The sequence below is a fragment of the Ahaetulla prasina genome, chromosome 13 (assembly GCF_028640845.1).
Source record: "Ahaetulla prasina isolate Xishuangbanna chromosome 13, ASM2864084v1, whole genome shotgun sequence".
NCBI lineage: Eukaryota > Metazoa > Chordata > Lepidosauria > Squamata > Colubridae > Ahaetulla > Ahaetulla prasina.
The window spans coordinates 14,998,639-15,016,099 of record NC_080551.1 but is presented as its reverse complement, the minus strand read 5'-3'; the positions used below and the strand labels follow the sequence as shown (position 1 = coordinate 15,016,099).

General features: G+C 45.5%; 1 protein-coding gene across 1 annotated transcript in view; it reads right to left on the bottom strand.

Moving 5' to 3' along the window:
* ARNT2 (aryl hydrocarbon receptor nuclear translocator 2) overlaps nt 1-15,444 on the bottom strand; it is a 111,410-nt gene extending 95,966 nt beyond the window's left edge. The window contains exon 1 of the mRNA XM_058156176.1: nt 15,172-15,444. Within this exon, the coding sequence (XP_058012159.1) occupies nt 15,172-15,202 (31 nt within the window). The 5' untranslated portion in view covers nt 15,203-15,444. The remainder of the gene's footprint in view (nt 1-15,171) is intronic.
* Nucleotides 15,445-17,461: the final 2,017 nt, after the last annotated feature.

Below are 17,461 nucleotides of genomic sequence, written 5' to 3'. Positions count from 1 at the left end.
TAAGTAGCCATTCGGGACACGACGTTCAAGAGCGGTTGGATGAAAGTGCAATTTGTTAACACTATTTTAAATACATGTTTCCAGTGTCTTTCTCCCCACTTGGAACTGAACCCAGATGGACATTTCTTCCAACACCCTCAAGTACTGGAATATAGTTACCCTGTGTGTCCCCCACCCCCCAATCCTCCTCTTTGATAAGCTAGATAACTATGACAATCATGGTACTACTGAAGACAATCTCTCCAAATCCAAATTTTGGGTCCTTCAGTCACAAAAGCTGGCCCTTCTCAGCTTTGCTGTCTTTGGAGCATGAATCTACGGGATGCTCTGCAGGGGTCTGAAGAAAACATAGCACAGGCAGTAGGTTAAAAAAAAAATTGTTCAGGTTGTTTCCAAAGGAGCTGTCTTTGTTCTTTATTACCCCAGGCAGAAATTGCCATGAAAGCTCATATTACAACTGCCATCTAAGTAGTGACACCTTGTCAGATCAGTAACAGGAACATTAAATTGGCCAATTAAATCTGTATGGCATGGTGCACGAAGGAGAAGAAGTAAAAAGACAATGTTTTCTTTGTGATCCAAAATGCAACGTATCTGAACATTTATAATATATGAAAGTTGCTTGCTTTTTTGGGGGGTACAAAATGATAAGGTAAAGATAAAGGTTCCCCTCGCACATATGTGCTAGTCATTGCCAACTTTAGGGGGCAGTGCTCATCTCCGTTTCAAAGCCGAAGAGCCAGCGCTGTCCGAAGACGTCTCTGTGGTCATGTGGCTGGCATGACTCAACACCAAAGGCGCACGGAACGCTGTGACCTTCCCACCAAAGGTGGTCCCTATTTGTTCTACTTGCATTTTTACGTGCTTTCGAAACTGCTAGGTTGGCAGAAGCTGGGACAAGTAACGGGACCTCACCCCGTTACACGGCAGCACTAGGGATTCGAACCGCCGAGCTGCCGACCTTTCGATTGGCAAGCCTCAGCGTCCTAGCCCCTGAGCCACCATGTCCCTATTACAAAATGATACCAACCAGCAATTTTTACTGGAAATATCGGGACTTGAATTTTCCCACAGGCAAAGTTCTCTATGCCATTCACTTAGTTACACTGCCCTGCCTTCTACCTAATCTCCTGAAAAATATTCTGGTTTTTGCTTACAAGAGATTCTTTTCATTCAAAAAGGGAACATCTGCACATTTATAAAAAAACAAAACAAAAAAACGAATCCAACAGGCAAGCTGAATGCTTACCTACAAGAGAGAGACCTTTCCATTCCTTCCCAACCTCTCTCTTCAGTTTCTCATACTGAGACAAAAGGCTGCAACCAACCAGCCTTTTCACATGTAAAACAAGAGCAAAGCACAAACTTCAGGGTGACTGACAGATCTGGCAGCTGCATTCTTCTGACTCCTACTCAGCCAACATAATGGCATACCAAAGAACTCAGCCGTTTGTCAAATAAGCAATTTCACAGGGGAGCTGCATATAAATGCCCTGTGCCAGGGATCGGCAACCCGCGGCTCTGGAGCCGCATGTAGCTCTTTCATCCCTCTGCTGTGATCGGCTCCACAATGGATAGGGCTTTCGGTTAGGACAGTGTCATGTCCCATTCCTCCGCTGACGGCTGGGTCAGGGAAATCCAAATCAGGCGTGCCTCTGCAGCTCTGCCAAAGTCCCAGCAAAGTTCTCAAGGCGGGCAGGAGACCAGAAAGTGATTTCAGCAAAATAAGGTAAACTTTGCCTGACTCAGAGAATGCCAGAAAGCAGATTCTTTATATAGGCCATGGAGTGTGGCTCCATGACTCAGCACTTATCCAGGCCTGCCCCTCCCTTCCTTCTGTTGACGCCGCTTATCAATTCTCCTGAAGCGAGGGTCACTCCAGTCTGCAGCTGTTGGTAATTGACCTTCCTCAGGCTCACATGCTGTGGGGGAGGGGGAGGGGTCTAATTGCTTTGTTTGCCTGGGCATGGAGCCAGGGCTGGGGGCTGGAGGTGCTTCTTCCTCCTCAGCCTGTTTGGGCATGGAGCCAGGGCTGGGGCCGGGAGGCATGCTAGGACATTCCTCAGCATTCGGAAGCAGATAAAAAGGCCCCGGCTGCGGGGAAAGCGGGCGAGGCACAACAGACAGGTAGAGGAAAAAGGATGCTGAGCTAGGAGGAGACTCTATGGTGGGGGAACCAGACTTCCGATCAGCAGAGGAAAAAGGATGCAGCACTAGGAGGAGACTATGATGGGGGAACCGGACTTCCGGTCGGCTGTGGAATTGAACGGGGGCTCCAGTTAGGACCTTTGTGGCTCTTATTTAAGGTTGCCAACCCCTGCCCTATGCCTCATGTCTAAAAAGAGGAGGCGGCAGAAAGATCCCAAAACATGTACAGAACAGGGTCTTACGGTTGATTGTTTTTCCTGAATCTCCCAGTAAAACTCGATTCCGTGTCTGCCCAACTCTTAACAGGTTCCTCTTCATCGGGATCTATAATCATGACCTGGATGACTGAGAATCTCCACAGACTTTTAGGTAGACAAGACCAAGAAATAGGTGTTGTATGCAAGTCACTTGAATACTAATAAGCTTGTTTAGTTTTGACCTTAGTTCTTTTTTTGGGGGGGGAGGGGTTTAATAGATTGCATAACCCAAATCATTACGGTGCAACCCAGTTGTGTATAGTGCAAAAATGAATGTGTTGTATGACTCCAATCCAGCGGTGAAATGCTATCAGTTCGCACCGGTTCAGGCGAACTAGTAGTAAAAAAAAAAAAAGCTAGCGGTTCCTCTGAACCGGTATTTCCGACAATCAGCTGTGCCACACGATTTAAAATCCTGCTTTCTAACGAATCTAAATTGCGCGGCACAGCTGTTCCCCCCAACTCGCCGTTCTACTTACCTTCCCAAGGCTCCTTTTTCCACACAAAGTGCGCGTTTGGTGCATACCGTGCATGCATGTGTGCACAGCGTGCATTTGGCCCTCATTGCGCATGCAGTGTGCTTTTTGCACGCACTGCACTTGTGCATGCGCAGCACACGTTTGGTATGCACCGCACATGTGCGGGCAGCGAACCGGTGGCAAACCAGGGTAGATTTTACCATTGCTCCAATCCCTCAGTCAGTGTTTGAGGCATGAGGGAGCATCTCGGAGCTTCCATATAACACCTCTCCTACGCAAGCTGCACTGGTTGCCGGTGGTCTTCCGCGTGCAATTCAAGGTGTTGGTGATCACCTTTAAAGCGCTCCATGGCATAGGACCAGATTACTTACGGGACCGCCTACTGCCGCCAATAGCCTCCCATCGACCTGTGCGCTCCCACAGGGTGGGTCTCCTCAGGGTGCCATCAGCTAAACAATGTCGGCTGGCGGCCCCCAGGGGAAGAGCCTTCTCTGTTGGGGCACCTACCCTATGGAACGAACTGCCTCTGGGGCTACACCTTCTTCCCGACCTCCGGGCCTTTAAGCACGAGCTGAAGACTTTTTTGTTTCAACGAGCAGGGTTGGCCTAAGAGTAATTTTTAATTGAGTGGTTTTATTTCTTGTTATTTTAATATTCGGCCTTATGGTTTCAGATTTTTAAATTTCAAATATTGTGTTTTAATTTTTGTATATGTCTTTTTAACTTGGCTGTAAACCGCCCTGAGTCTTCGGAGAAGGGCGGTATAGAAATGTAAATAATAAATAAATAAATAAATAAATCAACATTGAGACTGTGTTCTATTTCATTTTCTGAAATCTTGCTTTCTCATTCTCTTCTTCCTTGACATGAGATGTCGGACATCGTCTTCTAACTTTCTGCCTTATTCTCATTTAATTTAGGAGCACGGATACGTATTGATCAATAGTTTGATTGTGGTACATACCACACATTTTCTTATCTTTCTTACTGGAACATCCCATTCGACACCCATCAACTACACAAGACACCACAAGGAGACTAAGTTTATAAAACTATAACAACAAAAACAACAGACAAGAGGCCACAAGGCTCTGGTTGATGTATAAAGAAATGCTGGCCTTTCCTGAAAAGACAATGCACCAAATCTTTGCTACAACTCTCAGGTTGGAAAACGTATCTTCTGCATCAGGAACACGGTAAATATCTCAGCTTAAGAGAAGCTATTGGGGGTGGGGAGGTATCTGTTATCTCTGGTTTAATCACCTGTGTTATTTTTCATCATTTGGGTGATTATGCAGTTGACATAATTGATGTTAATTATATTACGCAACAGCCATTCTGGGTCATAATTGGACGCAAAAGCCCTGAGAACCTTGATTATGTCATTATAATAATGACTGACAATGATGCAAATTATATAAATTACACCAATGATCTAGATTGTTTCAGACTCTGTTGATGGAGGGTTAAGTTTATACTAGATCTGTTCCACTGAAACCAAGGCAACGGCTTTGGAAAATGGAAGCTCTATGCTGTCTGACGAGGAATAATGGATGGAAACTGAACAAGGAGAGATTCAACCCCAAAATAAGGAGAAATTTTCTGACAGTGAGAACGATCCACCAATGGAACAGAAGTTGCCTTCGGACGCTGTGGGAGCTTCATCACCGGAAGCTTTCAAGAAGTGACTGGACTGCCATCCGTCAGAAATGCTGTAGGGTCTGCATGGGCAGGGGGTTGGACTAGATGACCTACAACTCTGTTAATCTGTAATCTGTCTTCAGTTCAAAACATTTTTTTTTATTTGCATTTATATCCCGCCCTTCTCCGAAGACTCAGGGCAGCTTACACTATGTTAAGCAATTGTCTTAATCCATTTGTATATTATATACAAAGTCAACTTATTGCCCCCAACAATCTGGGTCCTCATTTTACCTACCTTATAAAGGAGGGAAGGCTGAGTCAACCTTGGGCCTGGTGGGACTTGAACCTGCAGTAATTGCAAGCAGCTGTGTTAATAACAGACTGTCTTAGCAGTCTGAGCCACCATTTTAAGGATCAACCAGCCCTTTGATTAGGAGACAGGATTTCTTCCATTGTGTATCACACCCATGAAGTTCAACCAGGTAGAGTTAGACTCATCCTACTGCGTTGAAGCCCTTAAAATGTAGCTTTGACAAGCACCTCCAAATGAGTCTGCAAAATATATTTGACCAGCCTGGCTAGAAAGTCTTGCAGTTCCTTCCCTAGTTCCGTCTATCTCCTGGTCCGTCACTTCACAAGCATAACTTTAAGCGAAGTCAGTTCTGCTGAACATTGATTTGTCTGGAATCGATAAACTCATAACTGGGGATGGAAGAATTGCCAAGGATTGAATGAAGGGTCAAATACGAGCAGCAAATATATATATAAAAAAAACCCAGTTTAGAAGATTTAATTAAAAGCGTTTAAGTGGTTAATTAGTTTACCAATTCAGGCCTTAAGGAAAAACTGTGATCTCCAGTAAACCTCCCAAAGTATCTGCTAGTAATGCTTAAATCACAACTTTTCCTTCCTCTGCAGCAGTGGTGGGTTTCTACCGGTTCTCCCCGGTTCGGAAAAACCGGTAGTGGTGGCAGGCTCCACCCACCCACCTGAACGTCATCATAGACGTTTTGCGCATGCGCAGAAGCGCCCCGCGTGTGCTCACAATCCCGAACCAGTAGCAAAGTTAAGTGAAAACCATTACTGCTCTGCAGGATTTATGGGACGTGCTAGGTTCCTGTGAATTTTGCACACCGATATTGTCAGGTCTACTATTTTGCAAAGCCTTGCAAATTTGCCCATGAACCAAATGTGCTTTCATTATTTATAATACTATCAGCATATGTAAGAGGGGCTCTGCTGGACCCATCCAATCACCATCTGGTTGAACAGTCTGCTATCGACAATTGGACACTTTGGGGAAATTAAGGGGCACCCAATGACGTCAATGACAAGCTCTCTCCCCTGTTTCCTCCCCACAGTAGCCAATGTTCTGAAACAAAAGGATTTTCAAACCTGGAAATTTGACAAATGTATTAAAATCAGTCACTACATTTGCACCTTGCAACCATAAAAGGTAAAAGTAAAGGTTCCCCTCGCACATATGTGCTAGACGTTCCCAACTCTAGGGGGCGGTGCTCATCTTGGTTTCAAAGCTGAAGAGCCAGCGCTGTCCAAAGATGAATTCCTACTGCTGCCGTGTAACGGGGTGAGCTCCCGTTACTTGTCCCAGCTTCTGCCAACCTAGCAGTTCAAAAGCCCATAAAAAAGGCAAGTAGAAAAATAGAGCCCACCTTTGGTGGGAAGGTAACAGCATTCCATGCGCCTTGGCGTTGAGTCATGCCGGCCACATGACCACAGAGACATCTTCGGACAGCGCTGGCTCTTCGGCTTTGAAACGGAGATGAGCACCGTCCCCCTAGAGTCGGGAACGACTAGCACATATCTGAGGGGAACCTTTACCTTTTAGAAACAATGATGCACTGATTTAACATCATTAAAAGCAAAGTCAGCAAGTGCTGTTAAGTGTTCAGGAATTCACTTCTCTCCTCCTTGGTGAGAAAAAGGCCCTGAATCACTCTCTCCGCTGAGCTGGGATCACTTGAAATTCATCGCGCAATCCCAGTATTCAGTGCTTCTTTAAACAATGGTTACCGAGAAACCTGATGAGAACTTAATGTAACTCTGCAGCGGCTTTAAAAAATATCTCGCAAGCGGCTCCCCTGACTGTAATAGATGAGTAATAACGGCGGGTTAGACACAGAAGATTGGAGAAAATAAAAGATCCAAGAGAAGGAAAGATAAAGCAAAGACAAATAGAAATAAGAGTTTAGGAGAATTTTTTTTAAAAAAAAAAAAGAAGAAGAAGCAACGAAAGGGAACAAACAAAATAGGATTCTAAAAATGGAAGGCTGGAAAACCATCACTAGTCACTACTTAATCTGGGGAATTCTCAATCGTGGCGACAATTTAAATTAGCATAGCAATAGCATGGCGTTTAGACTTATATACCACTTCACAGCGCTTCACAACCCTCTCTAAGCAGTTTACAGAGTGAGCGTATTGCCTCCCAACAATCTGGGTCCTCATTTTACCTCAGAAGGATGGAAGGCTGAGTCAACCTTGAGCCAGTCAGGATCAAACTGCTGGCAGTAGGCAGAGTTAGCCTGCCATAACAATAGCACTTAGCACTTAGACTTAAATACCGCTTCACAGTGCTTCACAGCCCGCTCTAAGCCATTTACAGAGTCACCCTCTTGCCCCCAACAATCTGGGTCCTCATTTTACCAACCTCAGAAGGATGGAAGGCTGAGTCAACCTTGAGCCGGTCAGGATCGAACTATCAAACTATTGGCAGCCGTCAGTCAGCAGAAGTAGCCTGCAGTACTGCATTCTCACCACTGCGCCACCACAGCTCTTAATAAGGTCTTTTAGGACCAACCCAACTGAAGATGCTGCCTGGAAGCTATTTTGGCTCAAGATGCACAAACCAGGAGCCTCAGAATGACATGAATCGTGCTAATCAATCTAAACAAAAGCATACCTATGTTGTATGGTTGTAGCATTATTATTAGCCTTGTTTTCTTTACTAGCCCCTCTTATTGATATGGTGATGATGTTGATGATGATGATGATGATGATGATGATGATGATGGTGATGGTGATGGTGATGGTGATGATGATGACGACGACTTTTGGTCTGTTGCATTGCATGTACACCGAGACTTTCTGCACTGGAGACAAATTCCTTGTGTGGCTAACCACATTTGGCCAAATAAACCCACCTCCAATCCCACTCCTCTCCCCCCACCTCCTCTTTTCCCCTCTGCCCTCTCCTTTCTCCTCCCCACCCACCTCCTCTCCTTTCCCCTCCCCACCTCCAATCCTTCTCCTCTCTCCCCACCCCTCTTTTTCCCTCTACTCCTGACGCCACCTCCTCTCCCCTCCCTACGTCTTCTCCTTTCCCCTCCCCACCCATCTCCTTTCCTTTAATCTCCTTTCCCCTCTCCCTCCTCCCTCCTCTCTCCTTTCTCCTTCTCACTCATCTCCTTTCCTTCCTTCTCCTTTCCCTCCTCACCCACCTCCTCTCCTTCCCCCTCTCCATCCTACCTCCTCTCTTCCCTCTCCTTTCCCTCCCTACCCCACCTCCAATCCTTCTCCTCTCTCCCCAGCTCTCTTTTTCCTCTACTCCTGATCCCTCCCCACCTCTTCTCCCCTCCTCTCTTTTCCCCTTCCCACCCATCTCCTTTCCTTTCATCTCCTCTCCCCTCTCCATTCCACCTCCTCTCCTTCCCTCTCCTCTCCTTTCCCCTCTCCACCCATTTCCTTTCCTCTCTTCTCCCCTCCCCATCCCACCTCCTCTCCTCCGCTCTCTCTCCATTCCATTCCATTATTCCACACTGCCTCTTTGGTTTTTAAAGTGAACATGTTCAAAGCTTTGGAACTGAAAAAGTCCTTTGAATGTATGCCTCCTTTGCAATGGATTTAAAAAAAACAACAACTCCCAGTACCCTCTCTTGTATCTTCCTCTGTAAATCAAAACTGTCAAGAGAAACAGTGGCCCTTCATCACAAGTTATGGTTTTGGTGACAGTTTTAAAATTAAAAGCTATATCACTGCTTGACTTGGAAGCAACCTACGCACAAACTCTCTTAGAGCCAGAACTGGATGGAGGGTTCATAGATACAATGGATAAAGCTTCCAGGAAGAAAATGTCTTAATCAATACCTCTTTTCTGGTTCATGCTTAGGAAATGCTTGACAAAAACATTCTGGTGTAATGCTATTGCCCATGGGAGCATCTGCTTTGAAGATCAAGGATGTTGTAAGAGATTTCTGTAGTTAATCAACGACAGGGAAGAATGAAAGTAGCAGAGGTCCATTTAGAACAGAACAGAATAGAATAATAGAGTATTGATTAAGACATTTTCTTCCTGGAAGTTTTATTCAGTTTGGGAAAAAGGCATATCTCCATAGCAAAAGTGAAGGACCAGTAACAGATTACATTATTTCTCATCTTAACTGAGTAACTGAACAGCGGAGTGTACATCCTGCACTGTGTTGTTCATATCTGAGATCAAAGTCACTTCCATGTAGCTAACAGGTCTTTAGGGAAGAACTCGTCAATGCAGATTTAGAATTGAGTATCTTACCCAACAAATATTTAAAAGAATTATTATCAAACCACCAATCTGAAGCGTGAATAAATTCCCCCATGGACATGGTTCTATTTTTGTTTCCCGTTTATCTTGGTACTGATTTTATGTGCTGAATTGTTGGTGTGATTATTTTTTTTTAAACCAATTGGGGCTGGTGTTCTTCCTTAAAAAAATGGTCCCCACTTAGGAAATTGTTAGGGAATTAGGGATTTCATCCCACTCTCTAGGGCTTGACAGCTGGTATCCAGGAATGCATGGGAACGCTTTCAAATCCTGACCGGAAATAGTTGAAGGGAGAGCAGAATCAACTCTTGGGGAGGACCTGCTTCAAAAACACTCCTAGACCTTCTCCGGAAGCTGGACAATGCCTTCTGTTGGGACTTCAGCCAAAGAAAAGGAACGATCCATCCTCTCGGATCAAAGTGTGTTTCCTGCTAGACAAACAGAATCTCAGTATTTCTTTCCTTTGACAGAGATCCTGCTTCCTGCTCTCCCTTTCCAAAAGTTTTCTATGCACGACTGTTCTACTTCTCCTTAGAAGCAAAGCACCGTCATCGGCCGAGTATCTCCAGTTAAAAACTCAACCTGCTTTCCACTTTCAGCCACTTGCAGCATCAAGACCTGGTTCATTTCACAAGGTGTTTCTTCCCAAATGATCACACCTAACCCTGGAGCCCTGATGGATAGATTTGGATCAGCAAAGGTGCTGCTTTTGAACTGCCTAGAACAGTCATGGCGAACCTTTTCGGCACTGAGTGCCCAAAACGAAATGTGTCACACGCTGGAGTGCCAGAAACCCAAAGACCAGTTGGCCGGTGCACGCATGCCTGTTTTTTTGGCCCAAAAAAAACAACACCCTGAAAACACCCCCAAAATGCCCTGAAAATGCCCCAAAACACCACGAAAAACGCCCTGAAAATGCCCTGAAAAAACCGGACAAAAAACAGGCCTTTTTTCCAAGCCAAAAATAGCCTGGAAACGGCCCGAAAACGGAAAGCAGAAGAGCAGCTGGTGACGCCACGTGTGGCCCCAGAGAGGGCTCTGTGGGCCACCTCTGGCCCACGTGCCATAGGTTCGCCATCGCGGGCCTAGAACTTACAACAAATAGTTAAGCTACTCTAAAGGAAGGCAAAAATGAGGGTGATAATCTACAACCCCCGTTGAATATGTCCCTGTTCAGTAAAAGCACAGTTAAGGTTTGCTCACGCTGCACAGGTTGGAGTGGAAAGATTTATTATATACAATCGATACATTAAAAAAGTCAGCAGTCTATGCCTGTCAAGAGTAAGACACAGTGAAATCCAATCGGGTCCAGTACTTTATTTGCTTGCACCAACTGGACAGGATCTCACCGGCTAAAGCTTATAATCTTCTGACTTCAGATACATCCAGGTGGGGATTCTAGGGTGTGCTACCTACCCTGTACCTTTTCATCTCTCTCTCCATCATCCAGTGCAGGAATGTGGAGTCTCTTTGTTTTGGGGGCCCCCTCTCTGAAATCTGCTGTCTTCCTCACCCCCAAAGGAAGCCAAAGTGCCATTGCTGACCTTCCTCCTGTCCCCTCTCCTTCTCCAGCTGCACATTCCATCACCATGACTCTGTAGCTTTGGGCTAAGCAACGGGCAGGTTCACATACAGCTTGGGTATGTCTAGTCTACTGAAAAGAAGGACTAGGGGAGACATGATAGCACTGTTCCAATACTTGAGCAGCTGTCACAAAGAAGAGGGGGATCAAACTATTTTCCAAAGCACCAGAAGGCAAGAGAAGAAACAAAGGATGGAAACTACTCAAGGAGAGAAGCAACCTAGAACTAAGGAGAAATTTCCTAACAGGGAGAGGAATCAACCAGGGGAACGGCTTGCCTCCTGAAGTTGTGGGTGCTCCATCACTGGAGGTTTTAAAAAAGGAGACTGGAAAACCAATAGAATAGAGCAGAGCAGAGCAGAGCAGAGCAGAGCAGAGCAGAGCAGAGCAGAGCAGAGCAGAGCAGAGCAGAGCAGAGTAGAGTTAGAATTAGAATTAGAATTAGAATTAGAATTAGAATTAGAATTAGAATTAGGATAGGATAGGATAGGATAGGATAGGATAGGATAGGATAGGATAGGATAGGATAGGATAGGATAAGATAAGATAAGATAAGATAAGATAAGATAAGATAAGAATAGAATAGAATAGAATAGAATAGAATAGAATAGAATAGAATAGAATAGAATAGAATAGAATAGAATAGAATAGAATACTTTATTGGCCAAGTGTGATTGGACACACAAGGAATTTGTCTTTGGTGCATAGGCTCTCAGTGTACATAAAAAGAAAAGATACATCCATCAAGAATCATAAGGTACAACACTTAATGATAGTCTTAGGGAACAAATAAGCAATCAGGAAAAGCTATCAATATAAATCGTAAGGATACAAGCAACAAAATGATGGCTAACTTTTTCCGGACCGAGTGCCCAAAGCGTGCACGCGCGAATGCATGTGCGCCCGAATCCCCAAAGTGCAATGTGGGCACAGCCCCCATGTGTGCACCCCGCCCCCCTTGTGTGTGCACATGGCCCCCTGCATGCCCCCTGCCCCCCGCACATACATGGCAGAGACCTGAAGACCAGCTGGCCAGCAGGAGGCGCGCATGCATGCGCAGCAGACCTGAACTGGGGCGACGGCTCGCATGCCATCCGAGAGAGCGCTGCGTGCCACCTCTGGCACACATGCCATAGGTTCACCATCACGGGTGTAGGGTCTCCTACTCGAGCAGGGGGTTGGATAGAAGACGTCTAAGGTCCCTTCCAATTCTATTGTTCTTTGCTCTACGTGCAGAGATTTACATCCCTTTACATCAGGGGTCTCCAACCTTGGCAACTTTAAGACTTGTGGACTTCAACTCCCAGAATTCCTCAGCCAGCAAAGCTGGGAGTTGAAGTCCACAAGTCTTAAATAGAATAGAATAGATTTTTTTTTTATTGGCCAAATGTGATTGGACACACAAGGAATTTGTCTTGGTGCATATGCTCTCAGTGTACATAAAAGAAAAGATACCTTCATCAAGGTACAACATTTAAAACACAAATTGTTAAAGTTGCTAAAGTTGGAGACCCCTGCTTTACATAGTTCTAAACTACAGTTTGTTTAATACAGCTGCAAATAGGTTGTTTGCATGGTGTGCAGCTAAACTGTAGATGCTGTGATTTAATGCACAATGATATTTTGTGATATACTACAGACCAGGAGTAAAATGTTCCCAGTTCGGACCATGCTCCTGGTTCGGACCAGATCAGCCGATCCGGTAGCAATGGAGAACTGGTAGCAAAAATCCCTGCCCCCCAGCCCCCCATGCCCAGCTAAGCCACGCGATCGTCAGAGCCTTTTTTTTTTTTACTTTTAAAAGCATTTTTTAAACAACCTCTTTGGCTGAAGAGGTTGTAAAAATAAATGCTTTCAAAGGATTAAAACAAGGCTCTGACGATCCCAGCTGAGGTGCCTGATCATTGGAGGCTTTTTTTTTTACTTTTAAAAGCATTTTTTAAAAGGTAAAAAAGCTGAAGCCTGCTAGGCAAAAAATGGGGGGGTGTAGGCAAAAAATGGGGGGGTGAGGGGTTCATTTGAGAGAGAGAAAGAGAGAGAGAGAGAGAAGGAAGGAAGGAAGGAAGGAAGGAAGGAAGGAAGGAAGGAAGGAAGGAAGGAAGGAAGGAAGGAAGGAAGGAGGAAAAAGGAGAGGAAGGACTACAAACCTGGCACTAGACGCAGCTTCAGAGGATAATCCAGGGCTGGAAGGGAGTTAGAGGTCATCTAGTCCAACCCTGCTCCAGCAGGACATAGTTAGTGAGTTTCTGTCTTTTGATCCCCCAGTCACATGGTTACATAGCCACGCCCACCCAGTCACATGACCCACCAAGCCACGCCCACAGAACCGCAGGAAAGAAATTTAGATTTCACCACTGCTACAGACTAACATTTTTCTCAACTTCATTTAAAATACAACCCTCGTCATTCAAGGATTTCAAAAATGGAGCTTTTCAAGCCTCTTTATAAAGGAGATTGCGATAACAATATAATTAACCGGGATTAACCTTTACCTGGGATTAGCTGAATTAATCCAAACTTCTACATCTATGCAACTAGAATAAACAATAAAACAGCCCACATGGGTTGGTTTTGCACAATATAATGAGCAAAAATTTAAGTTTCTTAATTACAAACTAGCCAAATTCCTTTAAACCCAACTTGTTAAACACAAGCCAGCCTAGAATTAAACAGAAATTTCCCTTACAGTAAGAACAAAATGCAGAGGAGCTTAACATTTTTGTGCCTCCGAGTGAAATCTCAGATAAACGTATTTAAATAAAATAAAACAGTGAAAATAAAGTTGTACTGTTTTTCTCATCCAACTTCCTTGGCTCTTCCAAATCTGGAATCCCAAGTTAAGAACCACAAACAAGAACCAACAGTTTAAAGCAGCACTTGGCAAGCTGGCATCTTTGAGATGTTTTAAATTACAAGTTATCCAATTCCTTGTCATTTGGTGGTGCTACCATAGAGCTGATTGGGCACAGCTCCAAATATTTGATCAATTTAAAGTTAAGTCCTAGCAGAATTAACTTTGGTTCCCAAAGAGACAAAGGAAAGCTGTAATTTTTCCCCCCATTAAAAGACGGGCAAGTTTTGGGGAGCACTCCAAAACGCAACCCCCAAAAGGCTACTTTTTCCCAAGGTTTACCGATGTTGAAATGCCGTGTCTAACTCTTTACAAGCACCCCTAAAGCTGCAGAAGGACCACTGCCAGCCAGTCACAAATGTTTGATACATAATTCCAACCTTGCTGATAAATTTGGTGCCGCCAATCACATTTGGGGTATCCCTAATGCTTCCTGCCCAACATCCTGTCTTGCTGGTGTGCTTGGATGAAAAACCAGAATTGTTTTTGGTTTTTTTTTCTTCCTAAGGGGAAATCCTCAAACTTGGCCTCTGGGATACAGTGTCAGAAATGCTAGCCATCTCCAGAACAGCGGTCAACTCCGTGCAAAGGGAAGTCAATTGCAAAAGGAGAAGGGAAGGGAACCCAAGCCATCCTTTGGGGGAATTAGTTGGCTTGCTAGGTCCCATTTCTGGCTGCCATTGCTGGTCCTTGTGGCTGGGCCCAGAGGTGATTCTTAGGGGTGAATCTAGGAGCCTGAGGATGCTCCTTCCTTGTGCTGGGCATAGAGGGGCTTCTTAGGGGGGAATCTAGGAGCCAGGGGATGCTCCTTCCTTGTGCTGGGCATAGAGGGGCTTCTTAGGGGTGAATCTAGGAGCCTGAGGATGCTCCTTCCTTGTGGCTGGGCACAGAGGTGATTCTTAGGGGTGAATCTAGGAGCCTGAGGATGCTCCTTCCTTGTGCTGGGCATAGAGGGGCTTCTTAGGGGTGAATCTAGGAGCCGGAGGATGCTCCTTCCTTGTGCTGGGCATAGAGGGGCTTCTTAGGGGTGAATCTAGGAGCCGGGGGGATGCTCCTTCCTTGTGCTGGGCATAGAGGGGCTTCTTAGGGGTGAATCTAGGAGCTGGGGGATGCTCCTTCTGGCTAAGCTCCTACGACGCACCAACCCACTAACATCCTGCGCGATGCCAACCCGTGGGCGGGGGGAGGGGAGGCGGTTTAGCTTATCGTGACGTGCTGACTCGAGACGGCTGGGCTCCCCACCGAGGTCCATTTAACCACGGGGATAACACCTCGTGCGGCCACAGCCACCGAGGGATCTGCTGAATTCCCGATCGGAGGCTTGCGAAAGCTCGCAAAGCAAGTCGATCCTTGATTTGCAAGAATTGTATGTACACTGAGAGCGTATGCACCGAAGACAAATCCGTTGTGTGTCCAATCACACTTGGCCAATAAAGAATTCTATTCTATTCAAGAGGGACGAGCAATTCAAGAGGGGCGAGCGGTTGCTGACGGGTCCAGAGAGAGATTTTGCCCCCCCCCCAAAAAAAACAGCCTTGCCTGCTTGGGGCGGGAGTAAGGAGAAAGGGGTGGGGGGTGTGCGAGTGCGTAGGCGCCCCGGCCGATTCCAGCGGACTTTCCCCCAGTTTGCAAAGATGCTGCGGACTCGCAAACCAGCAGCAGCTACTCACCGGGTGGATTAACAGCCGCCGGCGTTGCCATCTTGTCTCGGGAAGGATTAAGAGGAATGCAAGCTGGGATGGAGGGTGCGGGGAGCGATGGATGAGGGGTGGGTGGGGGACTGATGCTCCGAAGACGGAGGGCGGGCAGGCCACGAAGCCCGCGGTCTGGGGAGGGGGGAAATGCCTTCCCACCTGCACCAACACAAAGGGGCGCCGCCGGGCTCGCCACGCTGGTCTTAAGCTCTTAACGCGCAGCGGGCTCAAGATGTCTGATCTGATGAAGCCCTTTTTTCTTCTTCTTCTTCTTCTTCTTCTTTCAAATTTTGCTTCTGCTCATGCTCGGCGTCCCCCCCCCCAGCGAAGTGAGCATGTGCCAAAGGGCTGCACATGGGCAGTGGGCGAGTGAAGCCGGCTGCCCTCACTTTGCCCTGACTGCTGGACTGCGCTCTCCATCCCTTGGACCGCCGCGGATGGAGGCGCAGGTAACGGGAGAAGGGAAATCCCAAATCTCTCTCTCTCTCTCTCTCATCATTCAGGGATTCCCTCTAAGATTCTGTAGTGTGTAGGAGAGAATCGCCAATGCATTAAAAAAAAAAGTGATGTTTTAAAAAGTGATGCTCATGATTACTCTTTAAATAAACAGGTGTGGACTTTATTTATTTATTTATTTTTGTCACACAGTATATATAAGCATAAGCATGAAATAATTATACAATATATAAGCATATATATGAGTATAAGTGTGTAATAACTATATTAATTGGATATAACGAAGGAAAACAATAGGACAGGAACGGTAGGCACGTTTGTGTTAGTTGTGAATTCATGCCCAACCCATCGCAACCCCATGGACAATGTTCCTCCAGGCCTTCCTGTCCTCTACCATCCTCTGGAGTCCATTTAAGCTCACACCTACTGCTTCAGTGACTCCATTCAGCCACCTCCCGCTCTTCTTTTGCCCTCCATCTTTCCCAGCATTAGGCTCTTCTCCAGTGAGTCCTTCCTTCTCATTAAGTGGCCAAAGTATTTGAGTTTCCTCTTCAGGATCTGGCCTTCTAAAGAGCAGTCAGGGTTGATCTCTAGGACTGACCGTTTGATTGCCTTGCAAGACATGGACTAGGTGGACTATAATCCACCTAGTCTATAATCTAGGACTATAATCTGATTAGGTGGCTAAAACAAAGGTCGGCAGTTCGGCAGTTCCAATCCCTAGTACAGGTTTCCTTTGTGAGCAGGGGGTTGGGCTAGATGACTTCCAAGGTCCCTTCCAACTCTGTTACTGTTATTATTACTTGGAAGGAGAAAATTTGTATCCTTTATCTCACTCACCATAAATGGGTCTTGGATATATTGCTGGCTTCTTCTTGAGCGGAAACCTCAAAAAAATCACAACTTCTCATTCACCCGAAGCTTCCCATGAGACTGGATGCGCAAAAGGAAAAGACGTTGACAATATAATTGCTAAGGATGCTGTTAATGTACTTGACATCTGGTCGAACGAAACAGTGTTTTCATTGTGGAAAAAACGATCCACCAAGAGAATTGTTCTCTCTGTCATAGTACTGGATTAAGCACTAAAGCTGTGCTGAATCTACCTTCCCATTTCTCAACACTTTATTTTTTTATTTTATTTTTTTATTTATTTTCTTGAGTACATATTAGGTAATATATATAAGTGTAAACATGAACTGAATACATAAAGTGAATACAATTAAAGGGAACATTAGGACAGGGATGGTAGGCCCGCTTTTAGTCTTGGCTTTTAGGCTGGGATTTAAGTTGACAGCCCCCTGCCACAACGGAGAGGGCTCAGCCTATTTTCCAAAGCACCAGAAGTCAAGACAAGAAACAATGGATGGAAACGAATCACGGAGAGAAGCAACCTGGAACTTAAGGAGAAATTTCCTAACAATCAGAACAATTAACCAGTGGAATGCCTTTGCCTTCAGAAGTTGTAGGTGCTTCATCACTGGAGGTGTCCATGGAGATTCTTAGTCATCCAGGTCATGGTTGTCCCAAAGGTGATTTTTTTTCAAGGGGCAACTGGACTTCCTGTTTTTTTTCTTTGAAGACGTTTCGCTTCTCATCCAAGAAGATCTGAAGAAGCTTCTTGGATGAGGAGCGAAACGTCTTCAAAGAAAAACCAGAAAGTCTTCAAAGAAAAACCAGAAAAAAAACACCTTTCATCACTAGAGGCTTTTAAGAAAAGATTTGACAGCCACCTGTCTGAAATGGTATCGGGCAGACAGGGGTGTCAAACTCAAGGCCCAGGGGCCAGATCCAGCCCATGGGGTGCTTA